This window comes from Lynx canadensis, chromosome C1 (assembly GCF_007474595.2).
Source record: "Lynx canadensis isolate LIC74 chromosome C1, mLynCan4.pri.v2, whole genome shotgun sequence".
Taxonomy (NCBI): Eukaryota; Metazoa; Chordata; class Mammalia; order Carnivora; family Felidae; genus Lynx; species Lynx canadensis.
The window spans coordinates 106,358,457-106,381,010 of record NC_044310.1 but is presented as its reverse complement, the minus strand read 5'-3'; the positions used below and the strand labels follow the sequence as shown (position 1 = coordinate 106,381,010).

The 22,554-nt window shown below is 44.1% G+C and overlaps 1 protein-coding gene across 1 annotated transcript; it reads left to right on the top strand.

The window, feature by feature from the left end:
- The first annotated feature begins 2,064 nt into the window (after window positions 1–2,064).
- Window positions 2,065–8,329, top strand: TCHH (trichohyalin). Its single transcript, XM_030326578.1, has 3 exons — window positions 2,065–2,202; window positions 2,940–4,838; window positions 4,902–8,329. The coding sequence occupies exons 1-3, from the start codon at window positions 2,065–2,067 to the stop codon at window positions 8,058–8,060; spliced, it is 5,196 nt and encodes a 1,731-aa protein (XP_030182438.1). The 3' UTR covers window positions 8,061–8,329.
- The last annotated feature ends 14,225 nt before the right edge of the window (window positions 8,330–22,554 follow it).

The window sequence follows — 22,554 nt, the reverse complement described above, 5'->3', positions numbered from 1 at the left end:
TCTGTTTAACCCCATTCTAGAATTTATATCTTTTATAAAGTAAATGCCTACAGGTTACTACTTTTTTATGAAGTCATAATTAACTAATATTCTAAACATTAATTTCTTCATTTCACTGTTTTATTTAAATTTTAGCACTTTAAAAAATTACAGATTCTGTCAAATTCTCTATCCATTCATGTTAGGTGGAATCAGTAGCACCTCAACTGTCAGGAGGCACGGTCTGTGAACCTCATGTCAAATAGCTACGTGAGCAAATAGTGAGATAAACAAGTCATTCGTGGAGACAGAGGTGGAGCTGGGCTTGGTTAGGAATGAATCAGGCCATCCCACAGAGTAGGTGTCTCCTTTGCAAGTTGCTCTTCAGGGCACAATTAAATCCCTTATAAAAGGTCCCTCTCCCAGCTGCCCAGTACACTTGCCAGCAGTGTCAGCGAGCGCTCAACTTCCTTTGGTGAAGTGGGTAAGTCCCAGCCAATTGGGTCATATTCTTCTGTACAATTCATTTTCCAGCTGTAGTAGATGCTGGGTGGGGGTCAGGAGGATCTATGTACCAGAAAGGATCAGTATCTTACAGGGATATCAAACTCCCACTAACTCCATGCCATTTTATAGCTGGAGCCATCACTTGAATGGAAACATGGCTCTTCTCCCAAGTCTCTGAATTCTTTTTTTTTTTAATGTTTTATTTATTTTTGAGAGAGAGAGAGAGACAGACAGACAGAGTATGAGCTGGGCAGGGGCAGAGAGAGAGGGAAACAGAATCCACAAAGCAGGCTCCAGGCTCTGAGCTGTCAGCACAGAGCCTGACACAGGGCTTGAACCCGTGAACCACGAGATCATGACCTGAGCCAAGGTCAGATGCCCAACCGACTGAGCCACCCAGGTGCCCTCCCCCCCAAGTCTCTGAATTCTATAAGTTTGTTTGCATATTAGGGGGTGGAGAGTGGTTCATGTGTGACTCTTATGGGGTTCATCTTCCTAAAAACTGCCATCTCAAGAAGTCACCAATCCTCAGTACTCCTTTTTTATGGTTCTTCTCAATATGGGCCATCTTCATGTAGTTATGACATCTGAAGTATTGGAGTTGAGAAATAATTAAAGAAGCTAGCCAATAACTGAGTATTTGCAACATATCTGAGTTAATACAAATAACATGTACTCTGTTTTCTGCATTGTTATACCTGAATATTACAATGTCACTTTTGCCTAGGAAGAAGTGGTGCTTAATCTTAGAAATAGTGACTTATGAATTATCCTCATAGATCTCATATGTACTACATATGTTGGAAAATAATCCACATTCCCTTTTTATTTTTCTGGTTACCGCCTAATGTTTTGCTGCCACATGGTTTATATCCACCTTAAGATACTCTCAAATCTTCCTTCACCTTTTGGCTTTCATTTATTCTCTTTATTCAACTTTAGAGGAAGATACTTATGAATAGCAACATATCAAATTTAAAATTCTACACTCAGAGATTCTATTTGATCTGAAATGTGCTAGGGAGCAGGAAGAAACAGAAGAAAAGGATATGGATAATCCAGATTGACTAGACGATCAAAAGCTGACTACAGAATAGTCTGAAGATAATTCCCTAGCTTCAAATTTCTCAGGATCTGTCTTCCCCTTTCTAAGTACAATACTGAAAAATAAAATGCTTTGAAAGCCCAGGTTGAAAATAACTACTGTTAGGACACCTGGGTGGTTCAGTCATTTAAGCATCTGACTCTTGATTTTGGCTCTGGTCATAATCTCAGGTTGGTGAGATCGAGTCCCATGTAGGGCTCTGTGCTGACACTGTGGAACCTGTTTGGGGTTCTCTCTCTCCCTCTCTCTGTGCCCCTCCCTCACTTACGGTTCTCTCTCTCTCTCTCTCTCTCTCTCTCTCTCTCAAAATCAAAAGAAAGAAATAAAAGAAAAGAAAATAAATTACTGTTGTAAATTTAGGGCTCTGACTGAAACAGCATGGATGAAACCTCCCCGAGATGGGAAACAGAGTTTTAATTCTGAATCCTACTTTATTCTTCTAGATTTACTTGAACTTGAAGGAAGGGGAAAAAATGTCTCCACTTCTGAAAAGCATCTTGGATATCACTGAAATTTTCAATCAGTATGCCTTACATGATTGTGATGGGGCAGCACTAAGCAAGAAAGACCTGAAGAACCTCCTTGAAAGGGAATTTGGAGATGTCCTTCGGGTAAGAAATAACAAGAAAAGGAAATCTATTGATTTAGAGTTATAAAATTTCTTCTCAGGAGAGATCACAGCAAAGAATGGTGACTTTGTATCCATTTTATACCATCACAGCTCTACACTACAGTCTTCATCTCTGAGTCTGAAGGCACTTAACAGGCATTGTAGTCTGAGTACTTAAAGAAGTTGCTAACAAGTATTTATTTCATGTACTTGATGGCAACGTCAATGTGAATGAACATTGGAAATTATCACCAAAGATGTCAGATCAAACTAAATTTGAAAGGAATTTAAATTTACTTCCAAAGTTTAATAATTAAAATCAGTGTCTTCTCTAGTAAAATGGTGTTAACATAAACGTTTTGTTCTGTTTACAAACATGGGATAAAAATCTATCAAGAGTACTATTTCAGACATAAATGGCTGCTGTAAAACTTCAAAATTTTTCGTTGTTATTTCTCTCTTGAGGATGAGTTCATATTCACCCAGCTAAAAATAACTTGAGTTCTTTTGATCAGCATTAAATTACAAGTTACAAAAATTTCCAACAAATGTATGCTTTAAAATGAAGTGTTCACATTTTACGTAGCGACAAGACTTGAAACACACTGGATGTTTTTCCAGTTGCTTTCAATGTCTTCTGAGTGTCAGCATATCACAAAATATTCATTGTGTGTATGACTTAAAGTTTACTATTTGTAAATAGTACATTGTAAAATTTTTGTTTTCATTTTTTCATAGAGGCCACATGACCCTGAGACAGTAGATCTGATCCTGGAACTTCTGGATCGTGACTGTAACGGGCTCGTTGATTTCAATGAATTCCTCCTGTTCGTTTTCAAGGTGGCTCAAGCTTGTTATTACGCTCTCAGCCAGGTTTCCGGGCTGGATGAGAAGGGGGTCAGGTGTGAGGGAAAGGAGAACCCGTTACAAGATCCCAGGCAAGAAGACCAGAGATTTGAGCCCCGGGACAGACAACTGGAAGAACACAGGCAGAAAAGGCAGGAACTGGAGAGGGAGCTCGCAGAGGAAGACAAGCAGCGGCTGCAGAGGCGACAACCGGAAGAGCGCCTGGAGGAGGAAGAGCAGCTGAAGAGGCGCAAGGGTCGGGAGCCTGAGGAATTTCCTGACCGAAAGCAAAGGCAAGAGAGGCGGGAGCAGCGCGAGCTCCGGGAAGAAGAGGAGCAGTTGCAAAGGCAGAAGCGGGAGCAGGAGGAGCCGCGGTTGCAGCAGGAGCTGAGGCGCGAGAAGCAGGACAGACGCGAGCAGACAGAAAGGCGCGAGCAGCAGCTGAGGCGCGGGGAGCCGCGCTTAGAGCAGGAGCTGAGGCGCGAGCAGCAGGAGAGACGCGAGCAGGAACTGAGGCGCGAGCAGAGGCTGAGGCGCGAGGAGCAGGAGAGACGCGAACAGATAGAGAGGCGCGAGCAGCAGCTTAGGCGCGGGGAGTTGCGCTTAGAGCAGGAGCTAAGGCGCGAGCAAGAGAGGCGCGAGCAGCAGGAGAGACGCGAGCAGGAGCTGAGGAGCGAGGAGTTGCTCTTTGAACAGGAGCTGAGGCGCGAACAGAAGAGGCGTGAGCAGGAGCTGAGACGCGAGCAGAGGCTGAGGCGTGAGGAGCCGCGCTTAGAGCAGGAGCTGAGGCGCGAGCAGGAGAGACGCGAGCAAGAGCTGAGGCGCGAGGAGTTGCTCTTTGAACAGGAGCTGAGGCGCGAGCCGGAGAGGCGTGAGCAGGAGCTGAGACGGGAGCAGGAGAGACGCGAGCAAGACCTGAGGCGCGAGGAGTTGCCCTTTGAACAGGAGCTGAGGCGCGAGCAGGAGAGGCGCGAGCAGGAGCTGAGACGCGAGCAGCGGCTGAGGCGCGAGGAGCCGCGCTTGGAGCAGGAGCTCAGGCGCGAGCAAGAGCTCAGGCGCGAGGAGACGCGCTTGAAGCAGGAACTCAGGCGCGAGCAGGAGGAGAGGCGTGAGCAGGAGGAAAGACGCGAGCAGGAGGAAAGGCGCGAGCAGGAGCTCAGGCACGAGCAGGAGGAGAGGCGCGAGCAGGAGCTGAGGCGCGAGGAGCCCCGCGTGGAGCAGGAGCTCAGGCGCGAGCAAGAGCTCAGGCGCGAGCAGGAGGAGAGGCGCGAGCAGGAGCTGAGGCGCGAGGAGCCGCGCTTGGAGCAGGAGCTGAGGCGCGAGCAGCGGCTGAGGCGAGAGGAGACGCGCTTGGAGCAGGAGCTCAGGCGCGAGCGAGAGCTGAGGCGCGAGCAGGAGCTGAGGCGCGAGCAGGAGCTGAGGCGCGAGCAGGAGGAGAGGCTCGAGGAGCCGCGCTTGGAGCAGGAGCTGAGGCGCGAGCACCGGCTGAGGCGAGAGGAGACGCGCTTGGAGCAGGAGCTGAGGCGCGAGCAGGAGGAGAGGCGCGAGCAGGAGGAGAGGCGCGAGCAGGAGCTGAGGCACGAGCAGCAGCCTGCTGAGGAGGAGGTGGAGGCCCGTGAGCGGGGCAAGAGCCGCACCTCAAGGTGGCAGTGGCAGCTAGAAAGCGAGGCCGACGCCCGTCAGAGCAAGGTCTACTCCAGGCCCCGCAGGCAGGAGCAGCAGAGGCAAGGCCAGGAACGCGAAGAGAAGAGGCAGCGCCTGGAGCTCGAGCGGCAACTGCGGGAGGAGGACGCCGAGTGGCCAAGCCGGTCCGGGTCCCTCCGGGAGGAGCGCGAGCAGCGGCTGCTCCGAGAGGAGCAGGCACGCCTGCAGGAGGAGGAAAAGCAGCGCCGAGACTTCAAATGGCAGTGGCAGGCGGAGGAAGAGAGCGAGAGGCGCCGCCAGAGGTTCTCCGCCCGGCCCCAGTTGCGGGAGCAGCAGGAGAGGCAGCTGAGGGCGGAGGAACTGCAGGATGGGGAACTGCTGCGTGAGGAGGAAGAGCAGCGCCGCCAACGACTCGAGAGGGAGCGGGAGCAGCAGATCCTCGAGGAGGAGAAGCAGCTCCGATTGGAGCAGAGCCTCCAAGAGGATCAGGAGAGGAAGCTACGCCGGGAGGAGCAGCGCCGTGACCAAAAATGGAGGTGGCAACCAGAAGAGGAAAGCCAGAGACGCCGCCACACAGTCTACGCCAAGCCAACTCAACGAGAGCCGCTGAGGGAGGAAGAGCAGCTGCAGCGAGAGGAACTCAAGACGAGGAGGCGCCAGGAGCTGGAGAGACAATATCGGGAGGAAGAGCCGCTGAGGGAGGAAGAGCAGCTGCTAAGAGATCGGAGGCGCCAGCAGCGCGGCAGGCAGTATCTGGAAGAGGAAGAGCTGCAGCGCCTGGACAGAAAGAGGCAATTCCAGGATGAGGATCAGAGCCGCGATCTGAAATGGCAGTGGCAACCAGAAAAAGAAAATGAAGTTCGTAATCACAGGGTTTACTCCAAACGCAAAGTGAACGAAGAAAGGATCAGGCAATTCGAAGATTCCCAGGTTCGAGACAGACCATTCCGGCAGAATCGGTGGCTCCTGCAGGATGAACGGGATGAGGAGAGAGCGCGAGAGAAAGAGAGGACCCGGCAGCAGCGCGACATGCAATCCCCAGCTGAGGAACTGCTGGAGCGAGAAGAGCAAAAGGAAGCCAAAAGGCGAGACAGGAAGTTCGGCGAGGAGGAACAGCAGCAGCGCCGCCGGGAACGTGAGCAACAGCTTCGCCAGGAGCGCGACAGAAGGTTCCGTGAGGAGGAACAGCTCCTGCAGGAAAGGGAAGAACAGCTGCGCCGCCGGGAGCGCGACAGAAAGTTCCGTGAGGAGGAACAGCTCCTGCAGGAAAGGGAAGAACAGCTGCGCCGCCAGGAGCGCGACAGAAAGTTCCGCGAAGAGGAAGAGCTGCGTCGCCAGGAGCGCGACAGAAACTTCCGTGAGGAGGAACAGCTCCTGCAGGAAAGGGAAGAACAGCTGCGCCGCCAGGAGCGCGACAGAAAGTTCCACGAGGAGGAGTTGCTGCGCCGCCAGGAGCGCGACAGAAAGTTCCGCGAGGAGGAAGAGCTGCGCCGCCAGGAGCGCGACAGAAAGTTCCGTGAGGAAGAGCAGCTCCTGCAGGAAAGGGAAGAACAGCTGCGCCGCCAGGAGCGCGACAGAAAGTTCCGCGAGGAGGAATTGATGCGCCGCCAGGAACGTGACAGAAACTTCCGTGAGGAAGAACAGCTCCTGCAGGAAAGGGAAGAACAGCTGCGCCGCCAGGAGCGCGACAGAAAGTTCCGTGAGGAGGAACAGCTCCTGCAGGAAAGGGAACAGCTGCGTCGCCAGGAGCGCGACAGAAAGTTCCGCGAGGAGGAAGAGCTGCGCCGCCAGGAGAGCGACAGAAAGTTCCGTGAGGAAGAACAGCTCCTGCAGGAAAGGGAAGAACAGCTGCGCCGCCAGGAGCGCGACAGAAAGTTCCGCGAGGAGGAATTGATGCGCCGCCAGGAACGCGACAGAAACTTCCGTGAGGAGGAACAGCTCCTGCAGGAAAGGGAAGAACAGCTGCGCCGCCAGGAGCGCGACAGAAAGTTCCGTGAGGAGGAACAGCTCCTGCAGGAAAGGGAACAGCTGCGTCGCCAGGAGCGCGACAGAAAGTTCCGCGAGGAGGAAGAGCTGCGCCGCCAGGAGAGCGACAGAAAGTTCCGTGAGGAAGAACAGCTCCTGCAGGAAAGGGAAGAACAGCTGCGCCGCCAGGAGCGCGACAGAAAGTTCCGCGAGGAGGAATTGATGCGCCGCCAGGAGCGCGACAGAAACTTCCGTGAGGAGGAACAGCTCCTGCAGGAAAGGGAAGAACAGCTGCGCCGCCAGGAGCGCGACAGAAAGTTCCGCGAGGAGGAGTTGCTGCGCCGCCAGGAGCGCGACAGAAAGTTCCGCGAGGAGGAAGAGCTGCGCCGCCAGGAGCGCGACAGAAAGTTCCGTGAGGAAGAACAGCTCCTGCAGGAAAGGGAAGAACAGCTGCGCCGCCAGGAGCGCGACAGAAAGTTCCGCGAGGAGGAATTGATGCGCCGCCAGGAGCGCGACAGAAACTTCCGTGAGGAGGAACAGCTCCTGCAGGAAAGGGAAGAACAGCTGCGCCGCCAGGAGCGCGACAGAAAGTTCCGCGAGGAGGAAGAGCTGCGCCGCCAGGAGCGCGACAGAAAGTTCCGTGAGGAAGAGCAGCTCCTGCAGGAAAGGGAAGAACAGCTGCGCCGCCAAGAGCGCGACAGAAAGTTCCGCGAGGAGGAATTGCTGCGTCGCCAGGAGCGCGACAGAAAGTTCCGTGAAGAGGCACCGTTCCCGCAGGAAAGGGAACAGCTGCGTCGCCAGGAGCGCGACAGAAAGTTCCGTGAGGAGGAACAGCTCCTGCAGGAAAGGGAAGAAGAGCTGCGCCTCCAGGAGCGCGACAGAAAGTTCCTCGAGGAGGAAGACTTGCGCCGCCAGGAACGCGACAGAAAGTTCCGGGAGGGGGAACAGAGGCTGCGCCGCCGCCGAGGACTAGATGGTACCCTCTCTCAGGAGGAGCAACTGAAGGGTGCTGAACAAGAGCAAGAGCAGAGCGTCCAGCAGGAGAGAGAAGAAAAGAGACACCGACAGGAGCAGGACAGGCAGTTCCTCGAGGAAGAAGAGCAACTGCCACGCGAAGAGCAGGAAGAGCTGAGGCGCCGGCAGGAGCGAGGCCAGCAGTACCGCGTGGAGGAGCAGTTTGCCAGGGAGAAGAGGCGCCGTCAGGAACAAGAACTGCGGCAAGAAGAGCAAAGACGCCGCCAGCGGGAGGAGGAACGAAGGCACTGCAGGCAAGTCTGGGAAGACGGAGACAGGGGCCGTCGGCAGACTCTGGAGCCAGGCAAGAGTCAGTTTGCCAGTGTCCCGGTGCGCTCCAGCCCTCTCTATGAATATATCCAAGAGCAGAGATCTCAGTACCGCCCTTAAGAGATGCTGCCAATATCCTGACACCTGCCAAAGCTTCCAGCAAAGGAAAAAGAAACACTGGATACCAAATGACTCAAATGTTTCTGGTTGTGGGAGAACTCTCTGATGTTCCAAAATCTTTTTTTTCCAAAATCTTAAACTACACTCATTTCATGTACCTTGTACTCTTGCCTTTTATTCTTCCTCAAGTAGTTCTTTACTGCAGGGTGTCTTTGTTCTTTGGTGCAGATGTGGTGTGCAATTTTTAAAAATCTAAATCATTTAATTTGTTTAAGGAGTTTTGTTTCGGGAACGTTTATTGCTTTCGAATAACAAGAATAACAATGATTTAAGATTCAAAAGAATTGGGTCTGTTTTTTTTAATGGTTGATTCATCTTATGGAGAGTTTAGATTTTTTTTATGTTCCAGTTGGCATTTTTTTTCTTGAGCCTAAATTACACTAATATTTACCTCCAAATAGACTCTCATTTTTTGGCATAATTAACACAGATTCTGCAAGGGGGCTGAATTTTTACAAGCCTTGAATACCGAAGGGCAGGGGAGGAGGAGGGAGTGACTTCTACAGAAAAATTCCCTGTGAAATCAGCCCCTAACTGGAAGAAATCTGAAGATTTAGCTTCAAAACCTAGAATTTGAATTTGATTTTTTTCATACTTGATAAGCACTTAAAATCTCCTGAGCCAAAAGCAAGGTATTTCCCAAAAAACTCCAGAGCTCAAAATTTAAAACTGTCTACTGTAGTCTGTAGTGTTCAGTTCTTTTCCCCCAATCTTTGATGAATTTGAGAAGATTCCTACCTTTGTTCATTTTAACTGAGAGAGAACCTGCTCAAGATCCTATAAACATCTATTTCACTCTAGAGTCAAAAGGAGATCAAAGCATTTTCGGGGAAGGAAAGGGAAAAATTTGTGAACAGAAGGGCAAGTTCCCAGAAGCCCTTAGATGAGACCCATCAGCTCACAATCCTTTGAGACCTATTGATACTACCTTGGAGACATTCTTGTTGAAATGATTGGACTGTGTAAAAAATAAATGTTTGGCAAACAATTATTTTCGTCTGTTTTGATTATGCATCAAATCATGACATCTGTTGGTCTGTAACGATATAAGTTCCCACTAAGAAGTATTTGGCTACTATTATCCATGTCTAAATAGGAAAAAGGGAGGAGAAAAACTATTTTCCCCAACCATTTTTCCCTATTAGGTTGAACCCTATGTTATTTCCATCCCCAAGCTATACAATTCTCTTTCCAAAGGCTTTTATTCTTGACCCCACAGCTTTCTGTGTCCTTTCTTGCAGTGACTCACTGGTCATGGCATTATTATTTGTATAATGTCATGGACTAGTGTTTGTTAATATTTCCTTCTAAGGCTACAGCAGCTTCTTGGTTTCTGAAGTCTGATAAGCCAATAGTAACAAATGGCCTGAAAGTCCAGCTCAGTATTATAGAAATTGTAGATGACCTGTTGATTTAAGCAACATAATCCATGAGGTGACTTAGTCAGAAGATGCTTATACCAATCAGGCCAAGGTATCAAATTGTTATCTAATAATCCAAATACCTCTGTATCACCTGCTGAAGTCTATATTTAGTATCCATACCTTAGTAACTAGGAATAAGTCCAAGAAGGCCCTGATCCAGGATAGAACTATTTCTAATTGTGAGGGTCATGGATGAGAAGATGTTCTAAGTTATAGACACTTAACATTTTTGATCAATGGTACAAACAATAAAGCTAAGCCTGCAGCTCCTGAGAATTGTTCTGGTAAAGTAACATTTTCTGCAAGGAACACCAGCCTTTCTCTCACTTTAACACAAATAGCAGATGCCCACCAAGGATAGAACCTGGGAATCCCCTGACGCTACCTTGAAACTTCATCTCTTTCAAATGATTTCTAACTGCAAAACTGTTTTCCCCTTAAGGTAAGTATAAGCTTTTCTTTATTTAAGGATCTTCACAGGGGTGCCTGGGTGGCTCAATCAGTTGGGTGTCAGACTTTGGCTCTGGTCATGATCTCACAGTTCATGGGTTCAAGCCCCACATCAGACTCTGTGCTAACAGCTCAGAGACTAGAGTCTGCTTTGGATTTTGTGTCTCCCTCTCTCTCTGCCCCTTCCCTGTTCTCTCTCTCTCTCCCTCTCTCTCTCAAAAATAAACATTAAAAAAAATGTTTTTTAAGGATCTTCACAGAAACCCTGGAAAAGTCTTACTGGTTTTCCCCAGGATCCTCTCAATGGGCACTCATCTCAGAGCCTCCTTATAAATGTCAGCCCCAGGATACTCCTGAAATATACACTCATCATCTAAGCAAGAGCTCAACTATAATAAAAACAATCAAATCCCTTCAGACTTCTTGTAGCACTTTACAAGATGAGGAAAGAGGTTCCAAAGAAGAAAGTACTGTTTCATCAGTTATAATAACATGTAGTTAAAAAAAAAAAAACAGCCAGTTCATGCCCTATGGCTCCTTTTTTAGTTGCTGGCAAGCCAGTCTTCCTACTCCACCTGGATAATGCACATGTATAGACAGAACCTTGAGGCTGTTGGGCAACTGGCTGCTTAACTGTAAACTGGGAGCTCTATTAACATTACCTTGGCTGATGGGGTGCCTGGGTGGCTCAAGTCAGTTGGGCATCCGACTTCAGCTTAGGTCATGATCTCATAGTTCATGAGTTCAAGCCCCATCTTGGGCTCTGTGCTGACAGCTCAGAGCCTGGAACCTGCTCTGTATTCTTTGTCCCTCTCTCTCTCTGCCCCTCCCCAGCTGAGGCCCTGTCTCTCCCTCAAAAATAAATAAAAACATTTAAAAGAACAACAACAACAAAAACATTACCTTAGCTGCTGCTGGGGAATGGGGTTGACAGTTTAATACATATGCTCTGTGATGAAAAAGCTAATTTCCATGTTATGTGCTGAATTATGTCCCCTCTATGGGTTTATATGTTGAAGTCCTAACCCTCAACATGTTAGAATGTAATCGTATTTGGATATACAGTATTTGAATAGGCAATTAAATTGAAATGAGGTCATTAGGTGGGCCCTAATCTGATATGAATGATGTCCTTATAAGAGGAAATTTGGACACAAACACAGAGGGAAGATAATCTGAGAACACAGGAAGAAAATGGCTGTCTACAAGCCAAGGATAGAGATCCTTGGAACAGATCCTTCCCTCATGGCTCTCAGAGGAAATGAACCCTCCCAACACCTTCATCTTATACTTCTAATGTCCGGAACTGTAAGAAAACAAATTTGTGTTGGTTAAACCACCCAGTCTGGGCATGTTGTTATGATAGCACTAGCAAACTAACACAATGTAAGGTGAGGTTATATTGCTAGGGTAACATATCTGTATTGTAATTATAATGATCTTTATCCTTTGACATTGTACAAGCAGATCCTGTTTCCTTAAAGACACTACTGTGGTTTGTTTTGTTTTGTTTTTTAATTTTATTTTAGAGAGAGTGCAAGTGGGGGAGAAGCAGAGAGAGAGGGAGAGAGAGAATCTCAATCACGTTGCATGCCCAGCACAGAGCCCAATACAGGGCTGAATCCCGTGACCCTGGGATCATGACCTGAGCCAAAACCAAGAGTTGAACACTCAACCAACTGAGCCACCTACGCACCCCTCAAAGGCACTATTTTATTAAATCTGCCATAGTTGCTATGGTGCAGTGGAAACAATGCTACAAGGAATCAGGTTCATTCGTTCATTCAGCAAATATTGAGTTCTTGCTATGTGCAAGGCTTTCTAAGGCAATGTGCATACAGTAGCGAAATAGTCCTTCTCACCTGTTCCTTCATTTAACTGTCTATGTGTCCTTGTGCAAGCCACTTAAGCTTTCTGGGCCTTATTTCATGTTTCAAACTATTAGGTTGAAATATCCATCACCAAGGTTATTCGTAGGACTGAAAAAAAATTACTTTAATTCTAACGTTCACTTTGTTCGACTAAAAGTCTAAAAGCAACGCAAATAATGTCTCACCCCAGCCTCTACTTTGAGCTAAGAGAAAGCAGGAAAAAGAACTGATGGTGATCATCAGAGCCTAGTTCCAGCTTCAAAGATCTTTCCTTTCTAGACAATCAGATCTGAACTTCCTTCCCTCTATCATCCCTGTTCCTCTCAAAAGTGCTTTCCTTTCATCCCAGGTTTATTCACTGAGGGAGAAGACCCTAAGCCTACCCCACTTTCTATGATCCTAGAACCGCACATATACATTTAATTACTCCCATATGTTTCAGAGGAGAAAACGAAGTCCTGAAACTTGGTTTCACTCAAAGTAAAAGTCAGTGGCCATTATTTAAGTATGAACCCATCTCTGCTTGATCTTCTGCACTAATTACATATTGCTACTATTTTCATTCAGTCATAGTAATTAGTCTGTTGAGCAAGTGTACTGGTAATATAAGCCACTGAAGATTATGATCTATGTAATATGTAATAAGCACGTTTCCCTTGTTAAAGAGCTGACAGTCACATGCAATAACCTGAAATTAATGCAAAACATAGATTTCTGAGTAGGTTATTTTCTGAGCCCTCAGGACATCTATGGCAAATATTCAAATTACAAAAACTTTTAAAACTTTGATTTCTATTTGTCATCACTCCGCTAAAAATGGGTGTGGCATTTTCTGCAAGATAAAGTTTAAGATCTTCAGTTTGGAATGTAAGGCCCTCCACATTCTAGAGATAATATACCTTTTAACTCTGGCCCCCTCAATATCCCTTGAACCTACTATGTTGTTAAAAGCAGACTAGCCTAGGGGCACCTGGGTGGCTCAGTCGTTGAGCATCCAACTTGGGCTCAGGTCATGGCCTCACAGCTCAGGAGTTCAAGTCTCACATAGAGCTGGCTGCTGTCAGCACAGAGCCTGCTTTGGATCTTCTGCCCCCCTCTCTCTATGCCCCTTCCCCACTCTACACTCTCTCTCCCAAAAAAATAAATCTTAAAAAAAAAAACAGACTACTCTAAGTTGTCATCAGGATATCTTATGATTGTCCTTCGTTCAAAACCTTATTGGCATAATTTTATCTGTTTGGAATACCTAACTCCCTGTCTACCTGGACCATTTCTACTCAGTTTAGAAGACCCAGGCTGAGTCCCACCTCTTCCCTAAAATCTTTCCTAAGCACTCTGATACATATTCACTGAGATTCTAAAATATCTATTATCTTTACTATTCATTAATTGTTTACAACATCTGCCTTAGTTGGCTTTATCCTTGCTTCATCTCCAACTAGATTGTAAAGACCATGAAAACAGAGACTACAATTTGGAATTCTTGATTTTTTATAGCCTTTCCATGGTAAACAATAATTAATAGAACTCTATGAATTCTAATGAAATATATGGACTGTCTCACTAGAAAAGTATACATACTCAAAAATTTCACCTAGGATTTCAAAAGTTCTTAGTCCCTATGAAGCCTTCTTAACTTTATGCTAAGAAACCTGGCCCAAGGAATTGTGAGAATTAGATGCATAATGTAAGAATTCAATAAATATTTGTCACATGAATCACTATAACCCTTATAGTTCTTTTAGTCCAAAGTTCCTACTACCCATCTAACCTATCATTCATTTCTTCCTCCTAAATACCAAAGTCCTAAGTCCTTTCTTGTATTTTGAAAATTCCTCAATCTTGGGCATTACTGAATGTTCATGAAGGGGAGAGAAAGGTTGGGTGGGGTTAAGGACACAAGGCAGGATTTTATAAAGTAGGAGAATTGAGCAGGTGTAAATGCTGATGGGAAGGAACCCATAAAGAGAAATTGCAGTATAGAAAAGAGAGGGAAAATATCAAAATAGAAAATTTCCTGAGAAAGCAGGAAAAAACAGGACCCAGAGAGAAAAAGAGATTAGGCTTAGATGGATACCTTTTCTGATATAACAGAAAGAAACCATCCATATAAATAGGTGCCAGTAAATTTGTAGTTTTGTGGAAGAAAGTTAAGAATTCTCATCTGATTACTTTTACTTTCTTTACGAAGTAAACAGGCAGGACCATCTTCCAAGAGTAAGGAAGGTGGGGTGACTGGGGAGATGTCAGATAACCAAAGGGCATGGAGATGGTTTAAAATAACTTGTATTGGGGTGCCTGGGTGGCTCAGTCGGTTGAGTGTCCGACTTTGACTCAGGTCATGATCTCACAGTTCGTGGGTTCGAGCCCCGCAGCAGGCTCTGTGCTGACAGCTCAGAGCCTGGAGCCTGCTTTAGATTCTGTGTCTCCCTCTCTCTCCCTGCCCTTCCCTGCTCATGCTCGCTCTCTCTCTCTCTCTCTCTCGCTCTCTCTCTTTCAAAAATAAATAAACAAAATTAAAATGTATATATATAACTGGTGTATTACAAAGCTGTAGTGATCAAAATACTATAGGACTGGCACAAAATAGACACATTTTGTCCGGAAAACCAGACAGCAACATGTGAAAGAATGAAACTGGACCACTTTCTTACATCATACACAAAAATAAATTCAAAATGGATGAGACACCTAAATGTGAGATCTAAAACCATAAAAATCCTAGAAGAGAACAAAGGTAGTAACTTCTTTGACATTAGTCATGGCAACTTCTTTCTAGATATGTTTCTTGAAGCAAGGGAAACAAAAGCAAAAATAAACTATTAGGACTACATCAAAATAAAAAGCTTCTGCATGCTGGAGGAGACAATCAACAAAACTAAAAGGCAATGTACAGAAGGGGAGAAGATCTTTGCAAATGACATATCCAATAAAAGGCTAGTATCAAAAATATATAAAGAACTTATAAAACTCAACACCCCAAAACAAATAATCCAATTAAAAACTGGGCTGACGGCCAACAGATACATGAAAATATGTTTAACACCACTCATCATCAGGGAAACACAAATCAAAACTACAATGAGATATCATCTCACACCTGTCAGAATGGCTAAAATCAACAACACAGGAAACAATAAGTATTGGTGAGGATATGGAGAAAAGGAACACTCATGCACTACTGATAGGAATGCAAACTGGTGCTGGCACTTTGGAAAACTGTATGGAGGGTTCTCAAAAAGTTAAAAATAGAACTCTCCTAAGATGTAGTAATCTTTTGAATCTCAGTCCCATTCCTCAGAGAAAGACGTTTTTTTTTAAAAAAATTTGTTGTTCTTCTGGTAGTAATCTCTGATAGTAAAATTTATCCATTTAAAATGATATATTCACTATAAAAAGGGAGAATTTAAATCATTTATACTGCCTCTCTTCTCCTCCCCCATTCTCAGTGTTTATTATTTCATTATTCTGATCTTCTTTTGCCTAACTCCAAATAATACACTTATTTTTCTTTTTCCATCAACTTCTAACAGTATCACTTCCACTTTTACATTTCCAACCACAACCAAATATATCAGGCATTGTACATACACAGACTCTAACACTTGGAAACCAGTAAATGTCTACATTGTGTATTAAGCACATAGCCACAGAAGTAAGATTGCCTAAGAGCAAAAACTGGGTTTACCACTTAATCGCTTTGTAGCCTTGGGCAAGACACTTGACCTTTCTTTTCCTCATCCTTGGGGTTCTAGATGAACATTTTGTGGGCCTTTTAAAATCTGAAGTTTCTAGGAAATCTTCATTTAATTTTTTGATAAATTAATCTTTTATCTCCCTGTTTTATCTTTCTAATGTTCCTATTAGTTGGAAGTAGGATCTCCCGAGTTGATTATGTTTCTTATCTTTTTTCCTACCACTTAAATTTCTTTCTCTTTTTGCTCCATATTCTAAAACTGTATTATCCAAGGAGGTAGCCACAGATGAATGTGGGTATTTGCATTTAAGTTTAAATTAATAAATATCAAATAGGGGCGCCTGGGTGGTTCAATCGGTTGAGCGTCCGAATTCAGCTCAGGTCATGATCTCATGGCTCATGAGTTCCAGCCCCACATCTGGCTCTGTGCTGACAGCTCAGAGCCAGGAGGCTGCTTCATATTCTGTGTCTCCGTCTCTCTCCCTGCCCTTCCCCCCACTCGCTCTGTCTCTCTCTCAAAAATAAAAACATTTAAAAACCTTTTTTTAAATTAATAAATATTAAATAAAAGTGAAAATGTAGTTTCTCAGTCACACTAGCCACATTTCAAGCCACATATAGCTAGCGACTATCACATTGGATAGTGCAAATATCTAAGATTCTATCGGATAATGCCATGCTAAAAGATTTTGTCAACATTGGAAGGTTTGTTTTCATTCTATTGTTCTTTTTAAATTTCAGTTATTTTTTTAATTTCATTTAATTTAACCTAAAAATACCACTTATTCTCTGATTTTTCTTCTCTGTTCTTTTAGAGCATCTTGGTCTTGCCTCAATTAATCTCTTTGAAGTATATTAATTAGAGGGTTTTTTTTTAATTTATCTTCTTTCTGAATTATATCTACTCTATTTCCTCTGGAATCAGTTTTTATCTGGAATCCATTTATCATGTTCTTATTTTTCATGCTGTTGATTTATTAATATGCCTGATTATTTAGTATATTCTTTATATCAGTTAAAACATCTGAGTTTCTTCTGATTGGTATACATAGGTCTGTTTTCACACCAACTCTCTTATATGAATGGGGACTTATGGCAGGCTGGAGGAGAAACCTGTGAATTTGCAGAGGCTGTCAGGCTTCAGACCTGCCCCTTCCCCTGCATCCCCATCTAATGTGAGAGGGTTTTCCCAGAGCAACACTGACACTAGATACCTTAGCTCTCAGTCCATCTATTAATCAACAAATATGACAGAGCACCTACTATAGTCCAGATCCTCATTCAGCTTCTAAGGATAATATAGAAAGTAAGATACAGAGTCCTGCCCTCAAGGAGTTTACATTTAACATTTCTAATAATTTTGTTCAATTTCTTTAGGGAAGAGCCATTTGGGGTCTTGCTAGGAAGGTTAGGTAGCATATGCCCAGAGGTCTATGTTCTGTGCTCTAAATAGAAGAGGGAGATGGGAATGGCCACTGAGATAGAAGTTCCTCCTATAAACTCCCAATTACTTTCCCTATGTAAAGCTCCACTTCCCACTCCCACCTCCATCATATCTGCTAATTCTAAGTCCAGACCTTCTCCAGATTCTGATGCCAGAACCGCCTTCACCTCTGATCCTCCTTCATAACACATTCTGGGCTGTGCCATTCTCCATTTGTTTCTATTATGAACATTCAATCATCCACTTTTCAGCTTCCACAAATTTCCTAAATCTAAGCTGTAATTCTCCAGCTCTGTTTATAATACTGGTTCATTTTTTAATTCTTGTGTATTTTTATTTTAGAGGATTCCAAGAGAGACATAAGAATACATGGATGGGGCGCCTGGGTGGCGCAGTCGGTTAAGCGTCCGACATCAGCCAGGTCACGATCTCGCGGTCCGTGAGTTCGAGCCCCGCGTCGGGCTCTGGGCTGATGGCTCGGAGCCTGGAGCCTGTTTCCGATTCTGTGTCTCCCTCTCTCCCTGCCCCTCCCTCGTTCATGCTCTGTCTCTCTCTGTCCCAAAAATAAATAAAAAACGTTGAAAAAAAAATAAAAAAAAGAATACATGGTTGTTCAGTCCATCATCATCTTGAACACTTTTATAATAAGTAAAAAAGATAATGAAACCATATCTATAAGCTGAAGTCTTCTTTTTCGCTTGCTGCATTTTCCATATTACAGAGAATCATTAAAAATTGCTTTCTTTGCCATCTTTGCCAAAGTAGCCATCATAGAACTTTTATTTGGAGCTTTCATTGAAGACCTTAGTTGTGACCTTGAAAAGTAAGTGGCTAGGGGCACCTGGGTGGCTCAGCCAGTTAAGCATCTGACTTCGGCTCAGGTCATGACCTCGAGTTCTTGAGTTTGTGCCCCGTGTTAGGGTCTGTGCTGACAGCTCAGAGCCTAGAGCTTGCTTCAGATCCTGTGTCTCCTCTCTCTCTCTGCTCCTCCCCTGCTTGCACTCTGTCTCTGTCTCTGTCTCTCTTTTAAATAAATTAAAAACATTTTTTTTAAGTAAGTGGTTCTTTTTTTTTTTTAAGTTTATTTACTTTGAGCGAGAAAGAGAGAGAGAAAGGTGGGGAGGGGCAGCGAGAGAGGGAGAGAGAGAATCCCAAGCAGGCTCCACACTGTCAGTGCAGAGCCAGATGCCAGGCTTGAACTCATGAATCACAAGGTCACTACTTGAGCCGAAACCAAGAGTCAAATGCTCAACTGACTGAGCCACCCAGGCACCCCAAAAAGTAAGAGAGTCGGAAACATAGTTCTTTATTAATCAATTTCTTTTCACCCCTGTTTCTCTTTCTCCCTTTCTTCACTATCCCTACACAAAAGTAGAAGAGAGAGAACATCACAGAGGGACCACGAGAGACATCTTTTTAGAAAAAGAAAGGCAGTTTGGGTCTTTTCTTCGGTAATAGTAGAGTTGTTTGTGGTCTATTGTATAGCAGTCTAAATAATGTTTTTAACAAAACATTATTCTTACCCTTCTCCTCCCATCTCTCTCTTGCTTCTGCCATCTCTTGAGTCACTACCCACCCAGAAGTAGGGATAGTAATTAAATGGTCTTAAGTAAGCACTGAAAAAATAGGAATGCCTATAAAAGGGCTAGGAAGCCAGGCCTTACATTGTTCAAGATCCAAACCTGACCTTCTAAAGAGAAACTATAACCTAAAAACATAGACATTTAGGGTTGGAAGAATCCTGTGCCCTTCACCGTAAGCCACTCTAGCTTTTCCTCCTGCTGTGGTAGGACTCTACCATGACCTAGCCAATGGACTGTGATTCAGCCTCTGACAGTTCCAGTGACAGGGATCTCATTACTTTAGGAGCAGTGTGTATCATTGCCAGACAATACTGCTCCTTGTAGATATCTTAATAAAACTAAAGACTTCTTTTTAGAAAATGTCAGTCATTGATTCTAGCTCTATTCTCTGGCATTACACAGAATAAGGAACTCAAGATAGTGGAGATACCATGAACTCAAAGATATATTCTTGAGGCATTTCCATTCTAAATCTGGGCTTGCCATTTACTGGGCACATGGCCATAGGCAAGTTACTTACCAGCTAAAAGCCTTAACTTCCTTATCTGCTAAAAGAGGATAACTACCTAAAAGGTATATAAGAACTTAAGTCAGACAGCCAAATAGAGTACCTGACATATCACAAGTATTCAATGAATATAAGTTCCTTTCTCTTATCACCTCATTCCTCATCCCCATGAAAACCCTTCAAATATTTGAAAACAGTCATTAGGTTTCCTCTAAGTCTTTCTTTCCAATCCAGCCTTGAAGATACTCCATTTCCTTCAACCACTTCTCATGAGACTAGCCTATATGACCTCCAGGGCAGGAAGACAGAACTTACTCAACTTTTTTTTTTTAACAGTGATTTTTCATATTTTATTTCTTTGGACATTCTAGAATGATAAAAGATAATTTTTGCAATTGCCCATTATACAGATTGTTTGATTTACCTGATTACCCAATTTTTGATGAGTCAAAATAAAAGGCAATATACTTTATTAAACTGAAATATTTTCTATATTTAATACTTTATTGTTGCTTTAATGTCTGTATTTTTAATGAAAAATAACTGTATTTCTCAAAATAAAAATCTCAAAAAGAATGGCATTGCTTTATACTTGCAAATTTCTTTAAAGTTTGGCTTTAAGTTAGCTGGATTCTCATATTTACATTTTCTTTTCTTTTTTAATTTGTTGGGTTTTTTTTTTTTTAATTTACATCCAAGTTAGTTAACATAGAGTGTTAACTCAATGAAGATTTCAGGAGTAAGAATCCAGTGATTCATCACCTACATATGTAACACCCAGTGCTCATCCCATTAAGTGTCCTCCTTAATCCCCTTGCCCATTTAGCCCATCCCCCCACCCAAACCCCTCCAGCAACCCTCAGTTTGTTCTCTGTATTTAAGAGTCTCTTATGTTTTGTCCCCCTCCCTGTTTTATATTATTTTTGCTTCCCTTTCTTATGTTCATCTGTTTTATATCTTAAATTTCACATATGAGTGAAGTCATATGATATTTGTCTTGCTCTGACTAATTTCACCTAGCATAACACCCTCTAAGAACTTACTCAACTTTAAACACCCCATTGCCTGGCACAGTGGCTGAGAAATAGCCAGTCGTCAGGAGATGTTGACTGATCAGAATTAAGATGACCTTCACATGCCAACCCCAATTCTCAGGAGGAGGCCTCTGTCTTGTAGGGGAATTCTGAGAAACTTTTTTACAGGCCAGGACTATCAACATGGATTTCCCCTCCCCCCCACCCCCAACACTCAGTTCCCTTGTACTTGCTTTGATTGTCAGAAAGATCAGAACAAGGTTTTGCTCAATATCGATGCTTCCCTTAGCCAGTCTTCTTGTAAAATTACCCCCATCTCCACCCCTCCATTCTCTTGGTCTTCGCCTTTTATGCTTGTCTTCATGGGTCTGTTTCTTACATCCCTTTACAAACAGGCAAGAATGTTTTAAAACATACTCGGTTCTCTTTTTAAATATATAATAAAATAACCAAATATAATTCTGCTATTAAATATTCTCTGTGAAGAGGGACCCAGATCTAAAAGGTAATAAAAATATTTGCCAGTTTAGCATCTCAGGTCTCTCCCACCTGTCCTCAGATTGGTGGTTTCTAGGTCTCCCTTTCCCTTCTACAAGAAAGAATACAGGAATATAGATGCCCATTTCTAAGCTCCTTGGATATAAAAATCACCTTTAAAGAGCAGATATCAATCACTTTTTAAAACTAGCACATCCTAGGTAAGCAAAGTTCTGCACATCCAGCAAGATTTTTTTTTTTTTCCCTGACTCTGCCTCTGGGCAAGGAGAGCAGAACATTGAAACACCTCAATCAACTGGTGTCTCCACTCTGGTCACATTGTTCAATGGGGCCTCTATTTTTAAACATATGATTGATACCCATTTGACTGGGTCAAATACAGTCCATCCTGTGGGCAGAGGGAGGAATCAGATGACTTCTGGTGTCCCTGCCAGCCCTATGATTTGACAAACAGAAATATAATTGTGTCCTTAGGTTAAAAAAGAAAAAAAGCCAGCACCACCCTCAAGATTCCTCAAAACTATAACCTGCAAAAGTGAGTAAATGAAACAAGATATCCTCTCTCCTTCCTTCGGATGAGTCTGAAGCTAAGACTTAACTGAAGCTTCTTAAAGAAGGAAATAAAAATAAGAGAAGCTGAGAGTAGACAAGGAAGGGAGACTGGGTTTGATGGTGATGAATCAGGGCATCAGACCCAGAGGGTGTCTCCTTCCTAACTGTGCAATTAGGGACTCAATAAAAGGTTTCAGTGCTTGTTGTCAGCTCACAGCCTGCTGTTCATTTTATTCTACTTGCTCTCATTCGTGAACAAGGTAAGTCTCATAGACCATATGCTTGAGCTTGGATCTCAGCTGCTGCTCTGCTTATCTGGGAGATTGTGTAAGGATTCCAGAGGAGATATACCCCAAGTCTAATTTGACCACTATTGATCCCACTAAACTGGGATCTCCAGCCCCCCCCATGAATCTTTGCTTATGAAACTTCTCTGATCATTGTCTTTTTAAAAAAATATAAACTGTATGACATAGGCATGAACATTTTTTAACAAGACATGGGACTCAGAGCTATACTAAAATGAAAATACATAGTCATTTAAATGGTGGGTAAAGACTAAGGGGTCAGGATTCTATTTGTTTTTCCAGTGAGTTCACTGAGCCGTGTCTTCTTGGTAAAAATATGTTCCTTCAGCCTGCAGATACAGGGGTTGATTTTCTTGGCATTACTTCTCTTTCATCTATAAGCTTTTCTAACTTTAAAAGTTATGCTTTCCCAAGGTACCTGGGTGGCTCAGTCGGTTAAGCGTCCAACTTCGGCTCAGGTCATGATCTCACAGTTTGTGAGTTTGAGCCCTGTGTCGGGCTCTGTGCTGACAGCTCAGACCCTGAAGCTTGTTTCAGATTCTGTGTCTCCCTCTGTCTCCCTCTCAGTCGGTCCCATGTTCATGCTCTGTCTCTCAAAAATAAAAATAAAAACAAATAAAGTTATGCTTTCCTAAGCAGAGGAGTTAGACTGAACCAAGGTAGGAGAAAAACAGGTGGACACTCTCAGATAAGGCTGGAAGGATTGGTCCCACTCTGTTGGCTTCATTTGTGCATTTCAGTACTTACGTTTGTGTTCTTTTTCCACTTCCTTTTGCAATAAAACTTTCTCTGAACACATGAGTGTCGCTGTCCTCCACAACGTGGGGTGAAGTGTCACTTCTAATACCTACTTGTGTCAGATCTGATCTCACTACATTATCCAGTACAAAACTAAATCACTGAAGTTTAGATACTGTATCTTGAGATACAGAATAGAGCAGATGATACCAGTAGAGCAGAGGGAGAGACAGGAAAGAGAACAACCTCGGCATCTCGTTCCTGAAAGACCCATCCTAGGAAATGAGCTTTGTTTGTTCTTTCTCACAGTCTCCTGAGTTGGGAAAG